This window comes from Molothrus ater, chromosome 13 (assembly GCF_012460135.2).
Source record: "Molothrus ater isolate BHLD 08-10-18 breed brown headed cowbird chromosome 13, BPBGC_Mater_1.1, whole genome shotgun sequence".
Classification (NCBI taxonomy): domain Eukaryota; kingdom Metazoa; phylum Chordata; class Aves; order Passeriformes; family Icteridae; genus Molothrus; species Molothrus ater.
The window spans coordinates 2,803,258-2,821,445 of NC_050490.2; the positions used below are offsets into that span (position 1 = coordinate 2,803,258).

Here is an 18,188-nt window from a genome sequence, read left to right on the forward strand (position 1 = left end):
TCCTGTACATTGTGTAATGTGCACTGCTGTCCTTGTGTTGTAAAGTCTCTCCTGTTGTACTTCCCTCAGCTTTCCAAGCAGTCAGTCATTCCAGCTGGAGCTGCAAAATGCCTTTTTCTTAATGATGTGATTACAATACCTCATTTTTCTTCAGTTCTGGCTGCTCTTGACTAAATACCTTGGATCACATTTAATTAAGAACATGTGAAGCTGCAAGTGCAAAAAGATGAGCTGCTCTTGTGGAATTGATAAGGTTGAACCTAATTTTCAGTGTGGTGTAATTATAACTCCTCTGTGTCCCACACTGGGGTGGTGTCCATGGAATGACCCTGTCCCTGTGTGTGCAGGTCTGGCCAGGGTATCCCAGGGACCTGGGCTATGGCCAAGGCCATGTCCATGGAATGACCCATGGAATGACCCATGGAATGACCCATGGAATGACCCATGGAATGACCCTGTCCCTGTGTGTGCAGGTCTGGCCAGGGTATCCCAGGGACCTGGGCTATGGCCAAGGCCATGTCATTGGAATGACCCATGGAATGACCCTGTCCTTGTGTGTGCAGCTCTGAGGCTGTGTCCATGGAATGACCCATGGAATGACCCTGTCCCTGTGTGTGCAGGTCTGGGTGCTTCCAGCTGCTGGCCAGGGGTATTCTGGAGATCTGGGACATGTCCATGGAATGACCCTGTCCCTGTGCATGCGGGTCTGAGGCCCTGTCCATGGAATGTCCCTGGAGTGACCCATGGAATGTCCCTGTGTGTGCAGGTGTGAGGCCATGTCCATGGAATGACCCTGTCCCTATGTGTGCAGGTGTGAGGCCCTGTCCCTGGAATGTCCCTAGAGTGACCCATGGAATGACCCTGTCCCTGTGTGTGCAGCTCTGAGGCTGTGTCCATGGAGTGACCCTGTGTGACTCTGTGTGTCCTGTGTCCCAGCTCTGAGGCTGTGTCCCTGTGTGACCCTGTGTGACTCTGTGTGTCCTGTGTTGCAGGTCTGAGGCTGTGTCCCTGCAGGGTCCCTGCGTCCCAGCTCTGAGGCTGTGTCCCTGCAGTGTCCCTGTGTGACTCTGTGTGTCCTGTGTCCCAGCTCCGATGCTGTGTCCCTGCAGTGACCCTGTGTGTCCCTGTGTGACCCTGTGTGTCCTGTGTCCCAGCTCTGAGGCTGTGACCCTGCAGTGACCCTGCAGTGACCCTGTGTGACCCTGTGTGACCCTGTGTGTCCTGTGTCGCAGGTCTGAGGCTGTGTCCCTGCAGTGACCCTGCAGTGACCCTGCAGTGACCCTGTGTGACCCTGTGTGACCCTGTGTGACCCTGTGTGACCCTGTGTGTCCTGTGTTGCAGGTCTGAGGCTGTGTCCCTGCAGTGACCCTGTGTGACCCTGTGTGTCACTGTGTCCCAGCTCTGAGGCTGTGTCCCTGCAGTGTCCCTGTGTGACTCTGTGTGTCCTGTGTCCCAGCTCTGAGGCTGTGTCCCTGCAGTGTCCCTGTGTGACTCTGTGTGTCCTGTGTCCCAGCTCCGATGCTGTGTCCCTGCAGTGTCCCTGTGTGTCCTGTGTCCCAGCTCCGATGCTGTGTCCCTGTGTGACCCTGTGTGACCCTGTGTGACCCTGTGTGTCCTGTGTCGCAGGTCTGGCCGGTTCCAGCTGCTGCCAGGGGGGGTGCTGGAGATCCGGGATGTGACCGAGGCCGACGCCGGGACCTTCACCTGCATCGCTGAGAGTGGCAATGACACCCTGGAGGCTCAGGCAGAGCTGGCAGTGCAAGGTGGGTCAGAGGTTTCCATTTGCACAGAGAACACTTCTCCACATACCTAAAGACCTACATATCTAAGTTTATTCTGTGATCAGTTCTGTGCCCTCTTAAAAACCGAGCCCCCTCCAGTCCTGTTATAAATATTGTTACTCTGATTTATTTCCAAACTGCTTATGATTTCCTAAATAGCCAAATGAGCAATGTGCTCCTATAATACAACCTGTGGGTGCTTCAAAGCTGCTCTATCTATCAAGTGTGGTTGATGTCATGTAGCTGAAGGAGGGCCAAGGCCACAGAGTGGCTGATCCCATCTGAAAGTCAACCTGTGCTCCTGCAACCTGGCTGTCTTTGGAAAGGACATCTCTAATGCATTTTTCATAATCCTTAAGTACATTGTTGTTTTCATTGAGCTTGAGAGAAGGTAAAAGCAGAGATATTTGGTAATATGCTGGTTTATTGTGTGTTTAACTGTTTTGCTTACTCTTGCAAGCTATTTTTACTAGAAAAAGTACTGAAATATTGATAATGCAGTTGTAAAAAGCATCTTACTATGCATAAAAAGGTAAATAAAGCAAACTGGGTAAGCAAAGAAAATAGACTTGGTAAGGAGTGGGAAAGAATTGAGGTGAAAGCTTGCCTTCCATGCCTTTCTTACACTGCATGAGGAAATCTCTTTTTTATTGATTGGACCCTAGCAGGGGTTTCCAGTTCTTTCTCTGGAGTTCCATGGCATGTGCAGGGTCCTTATAAGAGCTTACCTGACTTGGTTTAGTGTGGACCGTGGTGCTACAAAGTTGATCTAAAAAGTAATTCTGAGGGGAGAAATTTATTCACTGAACATCCATAAATGAAGGGTTTTCTATAAACAAAAGGAAGGGTTTTCTGACCAAAAGGAAGCACTCAGACTCTATCTGGTCACAGATAAAAAACCTCACATTTTTCTTACCTTGTATCTTTGGCCAAAAGAATAAAGATTTGGTGCTCTGGCTTGGGAAATACCTCCAAACTTCAGGCTTCAGAACACTTTACTATGGCTTCAAACAGCTCATGTGTGCTGTGTTTAATTCAGTTCCAGCCTCTCTATTTTACAGAATTGGCTTTGTGTTTTATGGGCAGTGACAGCAATTAATAACATTAATGATATGATGCAATTAAGCAGGTTGTGGATAAAGCTGAGAGGAGCCTTAGTGCAGCACATCCAGCCAGGTCACCTGGGATGAAAGTGAACTGGGACAACTTTTTTGCTCCTTATCTGAACCATTGTCAAGGATTTCTTCATTTGGTTGTGAAGATTTAGAAAGTTCTGCCAGACCTTCCATGCTGATGTTTTGTTACACCTGGCACTGGAAAGAAAATCCTTTATGCTTGAGTATTAAAATATATTAAAGATTCTACAGACTGCATTTCAGATATGACATTTCTGATTTTACTTCTTAGTTCTAATCTTAATTCTACTTTCCTTGGGAGGTCACTGTAGGGAGTAATTGTATTTCTGCATTACTGTACTTTGGTGCAGGGTTGAATAGCTTGAATAACTGTTACCTGATCCCTGGATCATTTCCTTCTAGACCAAAGAAATTGTCATCTCTCCCCACCTAATAACAGCATGATTTTGCTTAATTTAAGTTCTTTCTGCCATTCTTGGAAATGAGTCTGGCAGCATTTCAAACAAAGAATTCATTTTTGGGTACTGTATTTTTCTACAGCTCTCCTTGAAGCCCTTGTTTTTTGTAAGAGGTTTCACTCTGCACTGGGAGTTGTGCTCAGGCAGCCAATCATTTTTCCTCTAATAACATTTCTCCATGGCAGTTTAGACATGGAATTCTGTGCCAAGGGGGTGATGCTGTTGCTTGGCAGTGTTAGGGCAGTGGAACTGGAGAGGTGTTCCTGTGGCTGCCTCTTGACTGAGCTTTCCTGGCAGTGCCAGCTAGGGGCTGACTGAAATTTGCAGGCAGAAACTGTTAGGGGGACAGAATAGAAGAAAATAAAGATAGTGTAGAAAGTAATGTGACCCCTAAGGAGTTGCAGCTGGGCCAATTAGCAAGGATTAGGAGCAGGCCTGACTTTACCAGGCCACAGCTGTAAGCAGTGAGAAGAGAGGGCTATTAAAGAGCTGTTGAGAAGGGAACTGGAATCAGTGGCTGCTTTGTGAAGAAGGAAGAGTCAGTGCTCAGAGGAGCTGCCCATGAGAAACACCAAGAAGGTTTGGAACTTGTGTGATAGGAGACAACAGCATGGAAGCCCTGCAATAAGATAACAGCAAGAAACAACCTGCTTTATCCACTTGTAACTTTGACTTTGCATGGACTCAGGAATGCTCTAAAGGTCCCTTTGCTCCCTGATCAGCTTTTCTGTGTCCTCTGAGAAGGGTACAAAACCCTGCCAGCAAATGAGTGTCTCTGGCATGGTGCTGGCCATTGGAATTCTCCTTCCATGGCAGTGGGGATGAAATTCCTGACCATCCCAGGTGGGAGGGTGCCCTCAGGTGTGTCACACTGGGGCTGTGCTGGAAAATGGCAGGAAAATACCTGAGTTTTACCCTGGGTTTGTGTAGGGTGCTAGGGAGTGCTTGGGGAAAGCTTATTCCAGTTTATATGGCATTGTACACCCACCAGTCTTGGGGGTTCCTGGGGTGTTTTCTGTTACTTCTGGCACATTTTCAATTGGGAGAAGTGGTACCTTCAGTGCAGTTCCTCAGATCCTTCTGGTGACACTTTAGGATATCCCCAGTTTCACATACCTGGGAATAGTTGAATCCCTGTGTCATAAATATGAGGTGCTAGAGGAGCCTTCTATTGCCCTCATGCTGGGTTTAAAAATGATTGGGATTTGTTCCCCTACATACATCCCAGAAGGACTGAAGCAGGAAAATGGCCTTTAACTTGACTGGAAAGGTACTGAAGAGTCCAGAAGAATTCTACACAAATTTCTGTCCTCAGTCTCTTTATTTGCATTGTGTATCTGGGAGGTAGAGTCAAGAAATTTCCTTACCTTTGGAAGGGAATTTTGGCTGCCCTATTCCTGAAAGTGTTCCAGGCCAGGTTGGATGGGGCTTGGCACAACCTGGGCTGGTGGAAGGTGACCCTGCCATGGCAGGGGTGGATGTGGTGACCTGTCAGGGGCCTCCTAACCCAAACCATTCAGGGATTCTGTGTACCTGCAAACTGGAGATGTCATGGACCCACTGGTCACACACTGAACCCTTGCCTGGTGCATCTGAGAAGTGATTCCATGTGGGAGAGAACAGGGAATGTCCCAGGGAAAGCTGTGGCTGAGACAGTCCCATAATCCCAGCCCCTAAAGCTGGACATAACCCTGCCCACACCTGGGGTAGGGCCAAACACTGAATGGACAAAACGTGGGCACCTTTGTACCCAGAGTGTCACAGAATGGGCAAAGGGACCTCCTCAGTTTTCCTGGGGTGCAAATGCAGGGAGCACTGTGGGAAATGGATTTGTAGAGAGAGAATTCTCACAGCCTGACAGAAGTCTCACATATCTGTATGCACACCCTGAGATAAGAAATGCTGACTGAGAAATGCCATGGAATAGGACAGACGTTGTTGAGAGAGAAATGGAACCAGAAACAAGTTTCAAAGGATGACCTTGCAAGTAAAACCAGATACTTTGGAGAAATAGAAAGATGAAAGATGCATTTTAGATTATTGGCTTTAAAGCATTTCCAGCATGGTGTGACAAAAGCTGATAGGCCCAGAAACACTTACAATGTAATTAGGAAATAGTTGGCTTCTGATTGTGGTGGTGTGAATTATGACATCTCTATTGTCCCACCCTTCACATGAGACTGAAAATGGATAAAAGTTTATAAAACACCTCTCAGCTGCCCCATCTCTGGGTCAGAAAAGGGCTTAATCCAACAGGTCCCCACAGCCCAGGCCAAGCAAGGGCAGGACACTTCCCATGGTGGAGGCAAGAATTTGGAGCCTGAAAAGTCACCTCTCTCTTGGCTGTGGTGGCAGTGCTGTCCCCTCACTGTGGGTGCTGCTACCAGGTTATTTACAACACCTGTAATGAATTGAGAGCACTGGAAAAATTTGTTTTGCTCTCCCCAGGCATGAAAGAATCTGGAGCATTTCCCTCAGATAAGGTTGGGAAGTGATGACAGCAGAGCTGGGCAAACAGGTAGTTATTACTGTATTTCATGTGCTCAGCCTGGGAGAGCCAGAGTGGCAGTTAAATACTGGGGAGGTCACAAGTTCAGCCTTCATCTGGGCAATATTTCAAATTTATGGCTGTGCCCAGCACCCTGGGGCTTTGTGCAGGGGCTGGGGCTGAGTGAGGTCACCACAGGGCCTTCCTGTGGCCTGCCTTGGTGCTTGGGGGACTTGCTCTCCCTGTTGAAATATTTACTGCAGTTAATAATGAACCAGAAAAATCATCAACCAAAAAAAATAATCCATTTTCATTCTCCTGTAAAATTGACATGGCAGGTCTGAAGCCTCTAAAATAAATAAGTCCCTGTGTTTGTGGGAGAAGAGTGAGAGTTGCTCTTTGCTGTTGCTTGTTGTTGCCTTTCAGTGAGTTTTTGGAATAGCAGAAAATCAACTTCTGAGTTGTCTAGGACAGCATTCAGTGTCTGATAGTGCATCTTAAGTATTATACATGAAATGTCTGACTGTGTGAATGTAACTAAATTTAAAAATAAAAAAGAAGCTTCTTTTGGGGTATCTGTAATGATAAATCAGAGATTGCATGTGGCAACTGGCTGCTCACGACCTCGTTCATGCTGCCAGAGCAAATTGTGTGGAAAAAACCAAATGCAGAAATGTTTTGATGGAATTGTCCACTTTGTGCTTTAGAAGGAAGTGCTGGAAATATTTTCAGTAGAGCTGACAAGGCTCACAGCAATGGCAAAGCCTCATTCCAGCAGAAAATGGGGTATTTTTGAGTGTTGGTCCTGCAGTGTCAAGAACAGTGATTGCTGTGTTCTGGGGGGGTGGGCAGGATTGCCTCACCTTGGTTTCCCTGCTGCCTTTGCTCTTGCTGGGGTCTCTAGTACTCGGATTACTCATGGCATGTAATTATTTTAAATTTTTAATTGGAGATTTTGGCTTAAAAAACTAGTTGTGATTATGCATCTATTAACATATGACTTGTTATTAAAATAAAATGAGAATGTGCCAGGATGTGTGAGGCAAGTCAAGACTTTCTTTAAAACAGAACCAGGACAGCTGCAGAAGGAAGAGCCTGAATGTGAAGAACCCTGGGCTTGTTTTCCAGGGTTCTCTGGGGCAGCTGCTTTGATAAAAGCTGATGCCATCCTGCCCCAGAAATTGTAGCTGTTTGCAAAGCACATTAAATCCTGCAGCAGCAGAGTAATATGTCTGGTTAACTGTTATTTTTGCATTAAGCTTTCATTATTATTGAAAACAATTCCAGGGAAGAAATTTGAACCATCACTGAAAATTGCTCAGACCTCTCTCATACCTTCGAGATGAACTTCATTGATTTCCCTCTCTAATTAAGCTCAGTCTGTATTTGATAATGGGCTGCTCCTCAATTAGAGATTCAGGAGATGCTGCATGAACCTGAACTTGGCAAAGGCTCACGTGGGGGACAAAATATTGTCCTTTTTGGGGGTCTCAGAATGTGCTGCTTGAAGAAGCTCTTGGAAGGAAAACACCTTGGCTTCATAGGAGTTATTTCTTGCCCTGAAAATGTAATGAGTAATTAGAGACCTTTTTTCTGTGGTGATGCAAACAAGGGCAGAGAGTCCAGGAGTCTGGTGTGGATGGTGGAGGAGCTGAACTCCCTGGAATTTGGGTCTCTACCACTGCACTTCACTGTTGGTCTGAAAAGGCTTTCTGAAAGTCCTCATTCTTGCTCCTTGGTGTAGTTTAATGTGAAGGGAGTTCACTTGTGAATTCAGCTAACTGGGAATTTTTGCCTCTCACATTTGTATTCAAGGCAAGGCTTGCTGGTGGAAAAGTTATACACAGATCTTCAGGGACATGGGAGAGGAAGGACAGGGGAGTGTCATTTTAAGGCTACATCACTTGTTCACATTGTACCTGGACACCAGAAAAGCCCATCTTCAGCAGAGGTGTAATTTTTAATACTAAAGGTAAATTTCCCCAAGATGTTCTTTGCATCATGCAGAGGTCCCACTCCTGTGTTCAACACTGTGTCCTGATTTCTGTTCCACAGGCTTGGGCTCAACTGCCTCTGCTTTTCCTGCTCAGTGTCCAAATCTTGTTCTGTAGCTGGACTGTTGTAAGTTTTCAGGTTTCTTGGTCTGTCTTGATGTTTTTGTAAGAGCAGGAGGAACATTTGTCCAGCCCTTGACACGTGGAAGAGAGCTTGCCTTGGTCCTCAATGGGGGCACCAACGTTTGTTTTCTTTAGCAGCATTTCCAAAAGTCACCAGTGAGCTTTGCTGGAATTTCAGGGAGCATTCTCTGGTAGCAGTGCAGATGTTTAACATTCTGTGGGGGTGTCAGAGAGCAGGGAAATGTCAAATGTGTTGTAGGAGCAGCTCAGGGGAGCCCTGCAGGCCATGATCTGTGCTTGGCCATGATCTGAGCCCTCCCAGGCCATGATCTCCCCCAGGCAGGGGGCACTTGGCAGCTCAGGGCTGCTGGGGAGGATTTCCAGCCTTTCCTGGGCTCAGGCTGGGCAGGAGCAGCTGCTGGGTGTGCCTTGGTCAGTGGGTGGGTCCCTGTGGCCAGGAGGAGGCTGGGATGGTCCCAGGATCATCCCAGGGATGATGTGCAGCCCCTCTTTATGATTCTTCTGGTTCATTATTAACTGCAGTAAATGTGGACCATCCTCAGCACCATGGGGTGTGCAGCCCCCAGATAATCCTGCTGCAAGGGAGGCTTTTCCTCTTCCAAAGTCTCTTTTCCAAAGATCTGATAATATTTAATCGTGAGGTTCTTGTACATGAAACATCTGGAATTCTCTGTAATTGTAAAGGCAAATTCCCTGTATTTGTAAAGGCAAATTTGTACCTGTGCAGTGTGGGAAGAAACAGCCCCAGATTCCACCTTCAGTAATTCTGGAAAGGTGAAAGATTAATTAGAAGATTTTTGTGCAGTTATGGCACAGTTTACAAAGATTGCTCCAAGTGTGATTATATCTGGAAAAGTTGTCTTGTGTTACAGAGGTGCTGCAGAGCTTTCAAATGGATTTTTGTGGTGCTGAAAAAGTTACAGAACGGCCCCCAGATGGGCAGGAGTGAATGAGGACAGGGATGAGATCCTTTGGGATGGGTGTTCATGGTGGAATGGTGTGGGGATTTGGGAGGTAACATCCAGAACTGCACATGCCAGGGAGATGAGATACATGTGGAATTAAAAAAAAAACCTCTTTGTGAGATATATATCTATATATATTTATAAAAAACCCATTAAGAAAGACAAAACCAAATGATCAGTAACCCTTAGAATTCACACAAATGGTTTTCCTTGTAAATGTTCTTGAGGAATCCTTGGGGATAATGAAAATGTTACTAAATTAAGCAGCAGTGTCTTAAATATCTACAATGTCGAAACTGATATTGAACTGAGGGAATTGTAAAGGCAGCTTTCTCTTTCAGGCAGAGTTTCTAATAAATGAGGATCATATTAACAGGGATTGGAACCAGCTGCTGCTTTAGGGACAGAAATCCTTTTCCCCCAAAATGGCTTTTAAAACAGAAAGCTGAGGCTTTGCCTTTGGCCTAGACAGGCAGTTACAAAATGTAGGGTTTTGCCCAGGGTTTATATTTAAGGATGGGGTTTTTTTTCCTTTTGGTCTCTAAAATAAAAATGTGGTTTTTAGTTTGGAACAGGCTTTGCCCAGCCCAGGATTTACTCTTTTTGCAGTGTGTTTTTCATACAGTGCTGTAGGAAAGGTAAGCCCAGCTGGCTCATGGTCCCAAGTGCTCTTGGATGCTTTCAAGGATTCAAGGACACAGTAAATGTATGTACTAGAGATAAGCTATAGGGGTTTAATACTGCTTTTACTCCCCATCAAAAGGAGATGACAGAATTTCAATTGCAAACTAAAAGCTGAAAGATTCAGTAGTAATTTTTAAGTTGCACATGCCAGAGACTTCCAAGAAATGTGAATGTGTGAACTAAGCAGCTCATTAAAATGCCTTTTGCCTCCAAGTGAGACTCTTTTTATAGGAGTTGTGCCCTAAATGTTGAGTACTTTTCTCTGTTCATCAGGGTCATCCTTCCATTTTAGTTGGGTGAACCAAGCTCCAAGTTTAATTTTTGAATTTATGGGATTTAAATTTTTTTTTTCCATTTCAGCAGAAACTTTTGCACTGTTTTCACACCACCAAATTTCGTGATGAAAACTGAGGGTGATGTTAAAGTTGAAATGCTGAGGAACACCACACATCAATCAGTCTTGAGAGGGAGTCCATACCATAAAGAGAACATATACTTTCTTTCAAGTTAAATTTTTATGATGGTTAAGCTGACTCTCATCCAGCAGATAATTGATTTCTCTAATGGGAGCCAGATTATTGCCATTACTGGATGTCTCATTATCCAAGCTCTAGTCCTTGGCAGGGAAGTTTCTCCCAAAGTTGCAGAGATGAAACAATCCAGTAATTTGTGGGAAGGAGGAGGGCTCTTATCTGTGGTGGCTGATTCCCTACATAGTCTTGCAGTTAATTAGTTTGTCTTCGTGAGGAGAATGAATTAGAGGAAAACCACGGCTGAGTTTGGGTTCCTGGAGTAAACAGGGTTTGGTTATGATGCCAGGGGAGCTTCAACACTGGCAGAGTTCTGGAGGAGATGGGAAGCCTTGGGGGCAGGTGTGAGCTGCCTAATAAAGGTGTTTTGTGCTCCTCAAGGTGCCCTCTGCACAGAGGGGCTGGGGGCAGGACTGGAGGGAAATGGGAACAGGATCTAAGATGCTCACAGAAGGAAACCTGGTTCAAAGTGGGCTGGTTAATGGTTAATGAAGGGCAGAACATTATTTTTATATTGAATATTTTTCTAGCCAGTGCCAAATTCTGACAGCTCTGCTGGTCTTGTTTGTGTTCAAGTGCTGACTCAGAAGTTGGATCTGTGATCTCTATTTTCACATCCTTAGGAGCTTAAGTGTAGTCCCAGTATAACATGAAACAAAGCCCTTTGCAGGTGAGGATATAAATTGCTGTACTGTGGTACCTCAAAGCACCCCATGCTCTGGCAGTGCCACTCCCCAGGCTGTGTCTCTCACATCAGATGCTTTTGCCTTCAGTAAAGCACTTGGTCCTGTGAACACAATTTGAATAAAAGGGGGTTTGTGCTCCTCCTGAGTTACAACACTTGAAAGGCCCCCTGGAACCCCCCCATTACTGACAGGTTAATGCACAGAATGTAGGATTACTCAGGATTTCTCTTGGCATTGCCTGCAAGTTGCCAAAGCTTCCCATAAAAGTGCTGTTTGTCTGTCAGGAGCTGGACAGTGAGCCCAAGGAGCAGGACAATGCATTTGTTCCATAGCAAGGTGGCAGAGTGGAATGGGACTTGAAGGAGGTGCAACAATTTTGGCAGCATTGGAAATAATTCTGCTTTGTGTTCTGTAACTCAGGGAGCTCTGTAGTGTTTTGGAGCTCCAACCTCAAATTAATATTTGTTTATCCTGATGGAATAATGTTCATGAAGGACCCTGGGAGGCACAGGGCAGTCAGTGCCACCTCAGTGCCCAGCAGGGTCATGGAGCAGCTCCTGCTGGAAACTGCAGGAAGGCACAAAGGGAAATGAGGTGAGCAAGAAAAGAGCAACAGAACATCTGCCTGGGCTTGTGCAAAGCATCACAGCCTGCCCTGGTGATCCCATCCTCTGGAGAGCCATGGATTTGGTGTGTGTGCCACTGGGTGAGTGAGGAATTGTGGCCCTGGCACAGGGTGCCCAGGGGAGCTGGGGCTGCCCCTGCATCCCTGGCAGTGCCCAAGGCCAGGCTGGGCAGGGCTCTGAGGGCTTGGAACTGGTCCCTTCCCCACCAGCCCATGGCTCTGGCAGGGATGGAGCTGCTGCTGGCCAGGGAGCTCAGGCAGGCTTTGTGCACAGGGAGGAACCAAAGAAGCTGAAGTAGGACTTCAAATATGTCACTCTGCTGTACTGAAAGTCTCTTTTGAGGTGAGTTTATAGCAGCTCACAGCTCAGAGCTGAGTCAGGGCTGCAGAACAAACATTTCACTAAATTCTAATGATTTACTATAAGCTGTGTGCCATGCTTTGGAGAATCTTTAAAATATAATTTTGCCTTTCCTTTTCCCTTTGGGCAAATAATTTTTTTCAGCTTTCTCAGTACATGTATAATTAATAACTTTGTTTACTGACAATGTCAGCACTAACGTAGCTCTGATTTATAGTGTTTATATTTTGCCTGTTTCCTGTAGCACATCCTAAGATGCCACATAGAGAAGAAACTGTATTTTAGGAAGGTGCTTCCAGAAAAATAAGAGTTCATTACCACCATCCTGGTATGTTCTCTTGGCTTCAGAAGAAACCATAAGACTCAAATCATTGTGCTTTAAGTAATTGGCTGAAACTTTGCTTTGCTCTCTGGGAATTTGCATGGGAAGGAAAGAACCACTGGAGGCTTTGTGGGGCTGGGGAGGAGGCTCAGTTCCACAAGCTCAGATTTCTGGGCTGGAGCAGCTTTGGCTCTGTCCTTGGCACTGGCTGTGCTTTTGCTCCCAGTCACACACTCATCTGCACAGTGCATGCTTCTTGCTCTGCTAATTTGCTTAAACGATCATTAGTGTGATTAACCATTAGAGCAGTGATTGCAGAGCTGCTGATCTCCCTGCTTAGTGTGATTAACCCTTAGAGGGGTGATTGCAGAGCTGCTGATCTCCCTGCTGCTCAGAGTGCAGCTGGGCTGGTCCAGGCAGACACACAGGAGAAGTGAGGGTTTCCACAATGAACCTGGGAACTCATGGAAAATTCCCCTGGGTGTAAACAAGTGCTGGAGCACATGGAAAAAGCTTTTATGGAGCCTCCAAAAGGTTTCCATGGGCTGCTGGTGCTGTTAGCAGAGCTCTGCATCATCACATCAACCACAGTAATGTTCCTTCAGGACTTGGAGGACTTGGGGAAAGGATTGTGGGTCCAAATGTTAAGCTGGTTCTGTTGGAAAACTGGAACTTGGCTTCTTTAGTTTCACATGGAATTGTAATTGTTGTTTTCCAAGGAAAAGAGAAAATTCTTTGAAGTGCAGGAAAATCTTAGGGATTAAAGGGGATATTTGAATCGTGGATGTGGCACTTGGGGCTGTGGTTAGTGATGGATCTGACAGTGCTGGGGTGATGGTGGGACTCAATCTTGGGGGTTGTTTCCAACCTAAAGGATTCTTTGGCTTGCCTGGAACAGCTCAGATGGGTAAAATGTCATTTGGAAAAACATCTTTCACTTGTAGGGATCTATTGTTGTACCACCTTGCCAAAAATACTTTTCTAAGATAGTATTTTAGAATTATTGACCAGTGTTTTTATAAGGAGGCTCCTGTTAAAGTGGTCACTTTAATTTACTAATGTGAAATCTGAAGACTCTTAGAACTTCCTAATCTATTCACTGTTACTAGTTTGTGGTTAAAGTGTGTGAATGCTCTGCAGTCTCTCTTTGAGAGAAAAATTCTTTTCTAGAATATCACAAACTTTAAATATGAAAAACTTCCTTGGATTTGAGGTGTGCACCTGATCCATAATACCTGTTTCAATTTCTTTACCTTTACCCAAATTACTGGATTTTATTTAAGAAAAAAGCATTACTGGGGTCTGTGCTTTCCTGAGTTCCTGTTGCTCTCACTGGCCTCGTGTGCTGGGCCAGGTTTCAACATAAGAGAATGTAAAGGCAAATTTGTACCTGTGTGACAAGAAACAGCCTCAGATTCCACCTTCAGTAATTGTGGAAAGCTGAATGATCAATTAGAATATTTTTGTGCAGTGAATGGCACAGTTTACACAGATTGCTCCAAGTTTATTTTGTATCTTTCTGTACCTCAGTGGTTAGAATCCATTTGTGTGGGGAGGATGAAAGTTTGACAAGAAAGTCTCACAGATATATCTGTTTAGCAGAAAGATTTTTGAATGTAGAATATAAAGGAGGAATAGAGATGGAAGCAAGTTCTGATACAGAAGTAAAGAATTGCTGAGCCAGTCTCACTGGCTAACCAAGGAGGCAAAGGGTGTGTTAGTTAGAAGGAGTTTTTATGGCTTAGAGCAAAGGATAAACCCACCCCAAACAAGAAAATGTTTTTACATATTTGAAGATAAAAAAAAGTCAAAGGGAAATGAGAATCTCTTTTGGTAGAGCCCCCCAGGAGCTCCTGTTGGATGGTGGCAGCTCTGGCCCCAGGCAGGGATTGCTGCAGGATCCCATCTTGTGCCAGTGTCCAGAGGCAGATGGCTGAGGGGATTTAAGGAAAGGGTCAGAACAGTTCTTATTTCCCCTGGGTCATGTCCTGTTCTCCAGGCAGATTGGGGTTTCCTCTGTGGTTTCTCCATTATTTATCAATCCCCCATAGATTTCTATTATTCCATTTTCCTCTCTCACTCCATGTCAACATCTTGTATCCCCCTCATGCCATGCCTCTGAGAAGAACAGCACCTTTTTTCTTTATTTTGTGCCAATCTGTTAAATTTATTTGGTTTTTCTTCTCCAAGCTTTCATGGGAAAGGCTGAGCCAGTCCCCCCTTACTCCCCCACTATGCCAGTCATGTTTATCTGGGCCTTTATTGAGCCCTTGGAGTTGTTTCTTTTCAGGCTGCAGAGTCTTGTTTGCTGGCTCCTTACACACAAGCTGTTATTGAAGTGGGTTGTAATTAAGGTTATTTTTGGGATTTGTAAATTAGAAGGGACTTTGATGTGAAGATGGGCCTGCATTCACTGAGCTGGAAAGGAATCAGAATTGATGTGGAAAGCCAGCCTGAAGAATTTGTGTCATTACAAGACAAAAAATATGGAAAAGCAGTAACTCTGTATTTTCTTTTGAACTTGATCTGAAAAAAGCTATTTTTTGTAGTGCCAGGATGTGCCTGGATCCAGCAGCAGCTATTGGTGAACATGAGAGGGGCTTAGTTGATCCCATAAATTATTTTTACTGTTCCCAGCCCTAGTTTGTCTTTTCCCCAAATGATCAGAGGCAATCTGAATTCAGTGAACAAACAGCTTCATATTTGAAATAATCTTAAAATGTGTGTCCTTGCTGGCCTTTGGAGTCTGTAACACACAAATGAACCCCCTCACTGGGAGGGCTGCACTGGGAAATATTCAAAGATATGGGATGTCAAGGCTTGCTGCCTTTAATTTGTCACGTCCTCTTTCCCCTTCTTGTGGGATGGAGTTAGGAAATTCTTAAATACGTGTTCTCCTGCTGTTTCTCCCCAGGATCTCACTGCCTTGTGCACTGCACAAACTTCACAGTGCTACTTTATTGAGAAAATATTCAATATTTGCTATTTTTCCTTATTCAGGGGATAGTCCCATGATTTATTTATACTGCTCGGTTCAAATCCATATTTATTCCTGTTTTGGTATTCAGCTCCATGGCACCTAAATCATTCATAACCACTAATGAATGTATTTTTGCTCTCTGCTGAAATGAAGTGGCATTGAATCCATTTAAAAAATTGACTGGGACACAGAAAAATTAAGAGGAAATGTATCCAGCTGTTTTAGTGCCCAGTGTGAGACACTTCAGCATTGATTTTTCAGAATATGCATCCCATAATCTGTCCCTTCAGAGCTGTGACTGCCCTGGAGAAGGGGCTGAGGGGCCACAGTCACCTCTCAAATATGGGATTTGCTCCATAAATGTCCACCCAGTGCCATCAGAGGGGCAGGGCTGGGGAAGGCACCTGGGGATCCAGGGTGCTGTCACATCCAGGGAGGGCCACTTTGTTGTTATTATTATTATTGTTGTTGTTTTTTAATCTTCACGTATCAAAATTATTGGAATAATTGTAAACTTTTAAGATTTGAGTTTTTGAAAGACCCAAGGAAGAAAATACAAGTGGGAAATGTGCCATATTCCACATTCCAGTTATAAAGCACTTCTTGCTGAGGTGTTGGGTGTCATTCTGGGTGGAGGGAGGACTCAGCCCTATATCCACCCTTTATATCCAGAATAAACATCCCTAAATCCTGAAGGAACACTGGATTGTTCCCAGTGATGGCAGCAGTGCTGCACATCCTCCCACCAAGCAGTGCCAGGGTGGATGGAGGATTCCTGCTGGGGATTTGTGTGGAGGGGGCAGGAGGGATCTAAACAACACCAGAGGCAGCGTGCTGGCAACTGGGATTGAGGGTTTTGCCTGGAAATAGCTGGAAATGGGAAACAAGGCCCCAAAGGCTCTGGGCCTTGTTGTGCTCAGGGCTGTCTGAGGCCTCTTCCCCAGCTCAGCTTTGTGTGGAAAATGAGGGCTCTGGAATTCAATAAAAATTTCATTGCCTTTGGCAGTGCTGTAAGAAGTTGAAATTTTGATGAGCATTCTTGTTATTCAGATGTTTCCATGGTACTTGGAGTAGATTCAGGGTCAAACAGGAGAGATTTCTCCTAGAAGGGCTGGGGAAGGAGAGCTTAGTAAAACAGAGAAATAATGAATGTAACAGTTTTACATTATTGATGCCCAGATTAAGGTTTTTACTTCTAAAAATCACCCGAGAAGTTGCGTGGAAGGCTCGCTCCGAATGATAATCAGTAATACCCTCGGATAAGCATGGAGTGAGCTCTGCTCTAGTTCATTACAGTGGATAAGCTTTTCCATGTCATCTGGTGAACTCATTTCCATCTAGAAATCTCTTCTGTCATCTGTTCTTTGTCTGAGTTTCTCCTTCACTGGGGAGTTCACCCCTAGAGCAGCAGGTTAATCCCAGCCCATGCCTCCCCTGTGCAGGTTTTGGGAGATGTCCTCCCACAGAGGGTGGGCTCAGTCTGAACAAGAAGGAAATAAAGCTTTGGTGTCTTTGGACATGGAGGAGTCTTACTGGGAGCACTGGAGGGGAGGTGACAAGTGCAAAAGGTTTTGAGGCCAAATCTCTCCCATAAAAAGAAACAGGAATCTGTAAATTGGTACAACTTCAGTGTACAGGTGGTTTGAGTTTTCACTTGTGTGTTCCCCTGTTGTGGGCAAAACAGAGCTGTAGTAATGTGTTTTTTATTTGGCATGTTTATTGTTTGATTTGTGGTTTTGTAGTCCTTTTGTGTTTTTCTCCCCCTGTTTTTAGAGTGACACAGACCTGCTTTTGTTATTTAGTTGAGCCAGGTGTTGGTTAATCTGTTTGATGCTGGTGCAGGACAGACACTCACTGCTGGGGCCAAATCCTCTTGAGGCAGACTCACAGAGCAGTTGGGATTGGAAGGGACCTCTGGAGACCATGCAGTCCATTCAGGGTCATCCAGGTGGGTTTGGGATCCCCCAAACATGGGAGACTCCACACCCTCCTGGAAAGCAGCTCTTCCTCACAGTCAGGTGGAACTTGTGATTTCATTTTTATGCCCATTGCTTCCTGATCATATTTAGCAATTCCTGTTGCTGAATGCCACTGAGAAGTGTAATGGAAGCAGCTTTTCAGTGGTCTTGGACAAAGGTCGGTGTTCCATCCCTGCAGGGAATAGCTGGGGGAGCTGTGGCACATCTTCCCCTGGGCTCAGAGTGGGTGGGGATTCCATCCTGCAGCCCTGATCCATGGGGTGCTGTGGGTCAGAGCAGCACCCACCTGGTGTCCACCATCCTGGCACACAGGAATTCCTTCTGCTGCTCCTCTGTGGGGCCCAGCTGTGCTTGTCCCCCAGGAGCAGCCCTTCCATGGCCATACAGGCAAAGGAGGGGTTTGGGTGTGTTTGTATTGATGCCTCAGGTTTAGCTTTTCTATTTTTCACATTCTGTGCTGCTTTAGTGGGTGGGGCTGGGCTTCATATTATGGGATGGTGAGCTCTGTGCACAGAGCAGGGAGACAAAACAATTCCTGCTCCAGCTGGGCACCAAGGACAAAGGATCCAAATCTCAGGCCCAAAGGCACAAACAACATGGACCAAAGAGAGGAAACAAGAAGGATGGGACTGCATGGGCTGGAGCTGTAATTGACAATTAACTCCAATATGCAAATGGAGCAGAACTTACAAAAGTGAGAGACCCCATGACTTGTGGTCCATTTTTGTGACCATTTTGGTTCATCTTGGATGCAGCCCTGGCTGGGCTCTTGTGCTGCCCAAGGTGGCTCTGTTGAGGCCTTCTAATAAATCCTTGTTTTATTCTTTAGCTCTGCCCAGTCCCTGTTCTAGGTCAGCCTTCCCAAGGCATCACAAAGGGCACAGAGGTTCTCCAGCCCCAGCTTCCCTCACTGCCCTGTTCTGATGGAGCTCAGCACCATGGTGGCACTGAGGGTCCAAACACCAAACCTCCCAACCCCACAGCAAAGGTAATGGCCTTGTCATGGAAAACATGGAGAGTCCAGGCTCAAACCCAGAATTTATCAGGGCATTAGG

General features: G+C 45.5%; 1 protein-coding gene across 9 annotated transcripts in view; it reads left to right on the forward strand.

Moving 5' to 3' along the window:
* NEO1 (neogenin 1) overlaps positions 1-18,188 on the forward strand; it is a 178,479-nt gene that overhangs the window by 81,931 nt on the left and 78,360 nt on the right. For all 9 annotated transcript variants that reach the window (XM_036389301.2, XM_036389305.2, XM_036389299.2 and 6 more), the window contains exon 5: positions 1,627-1,763. In XM_036389301.2, the coding sequence (XP_036245194.1) occupies positions 1,627-1,763 (137 nt within the window). The remainder of the gene's footprint in view (positions 1-1,626; positions 1,764-18,188) is intronic.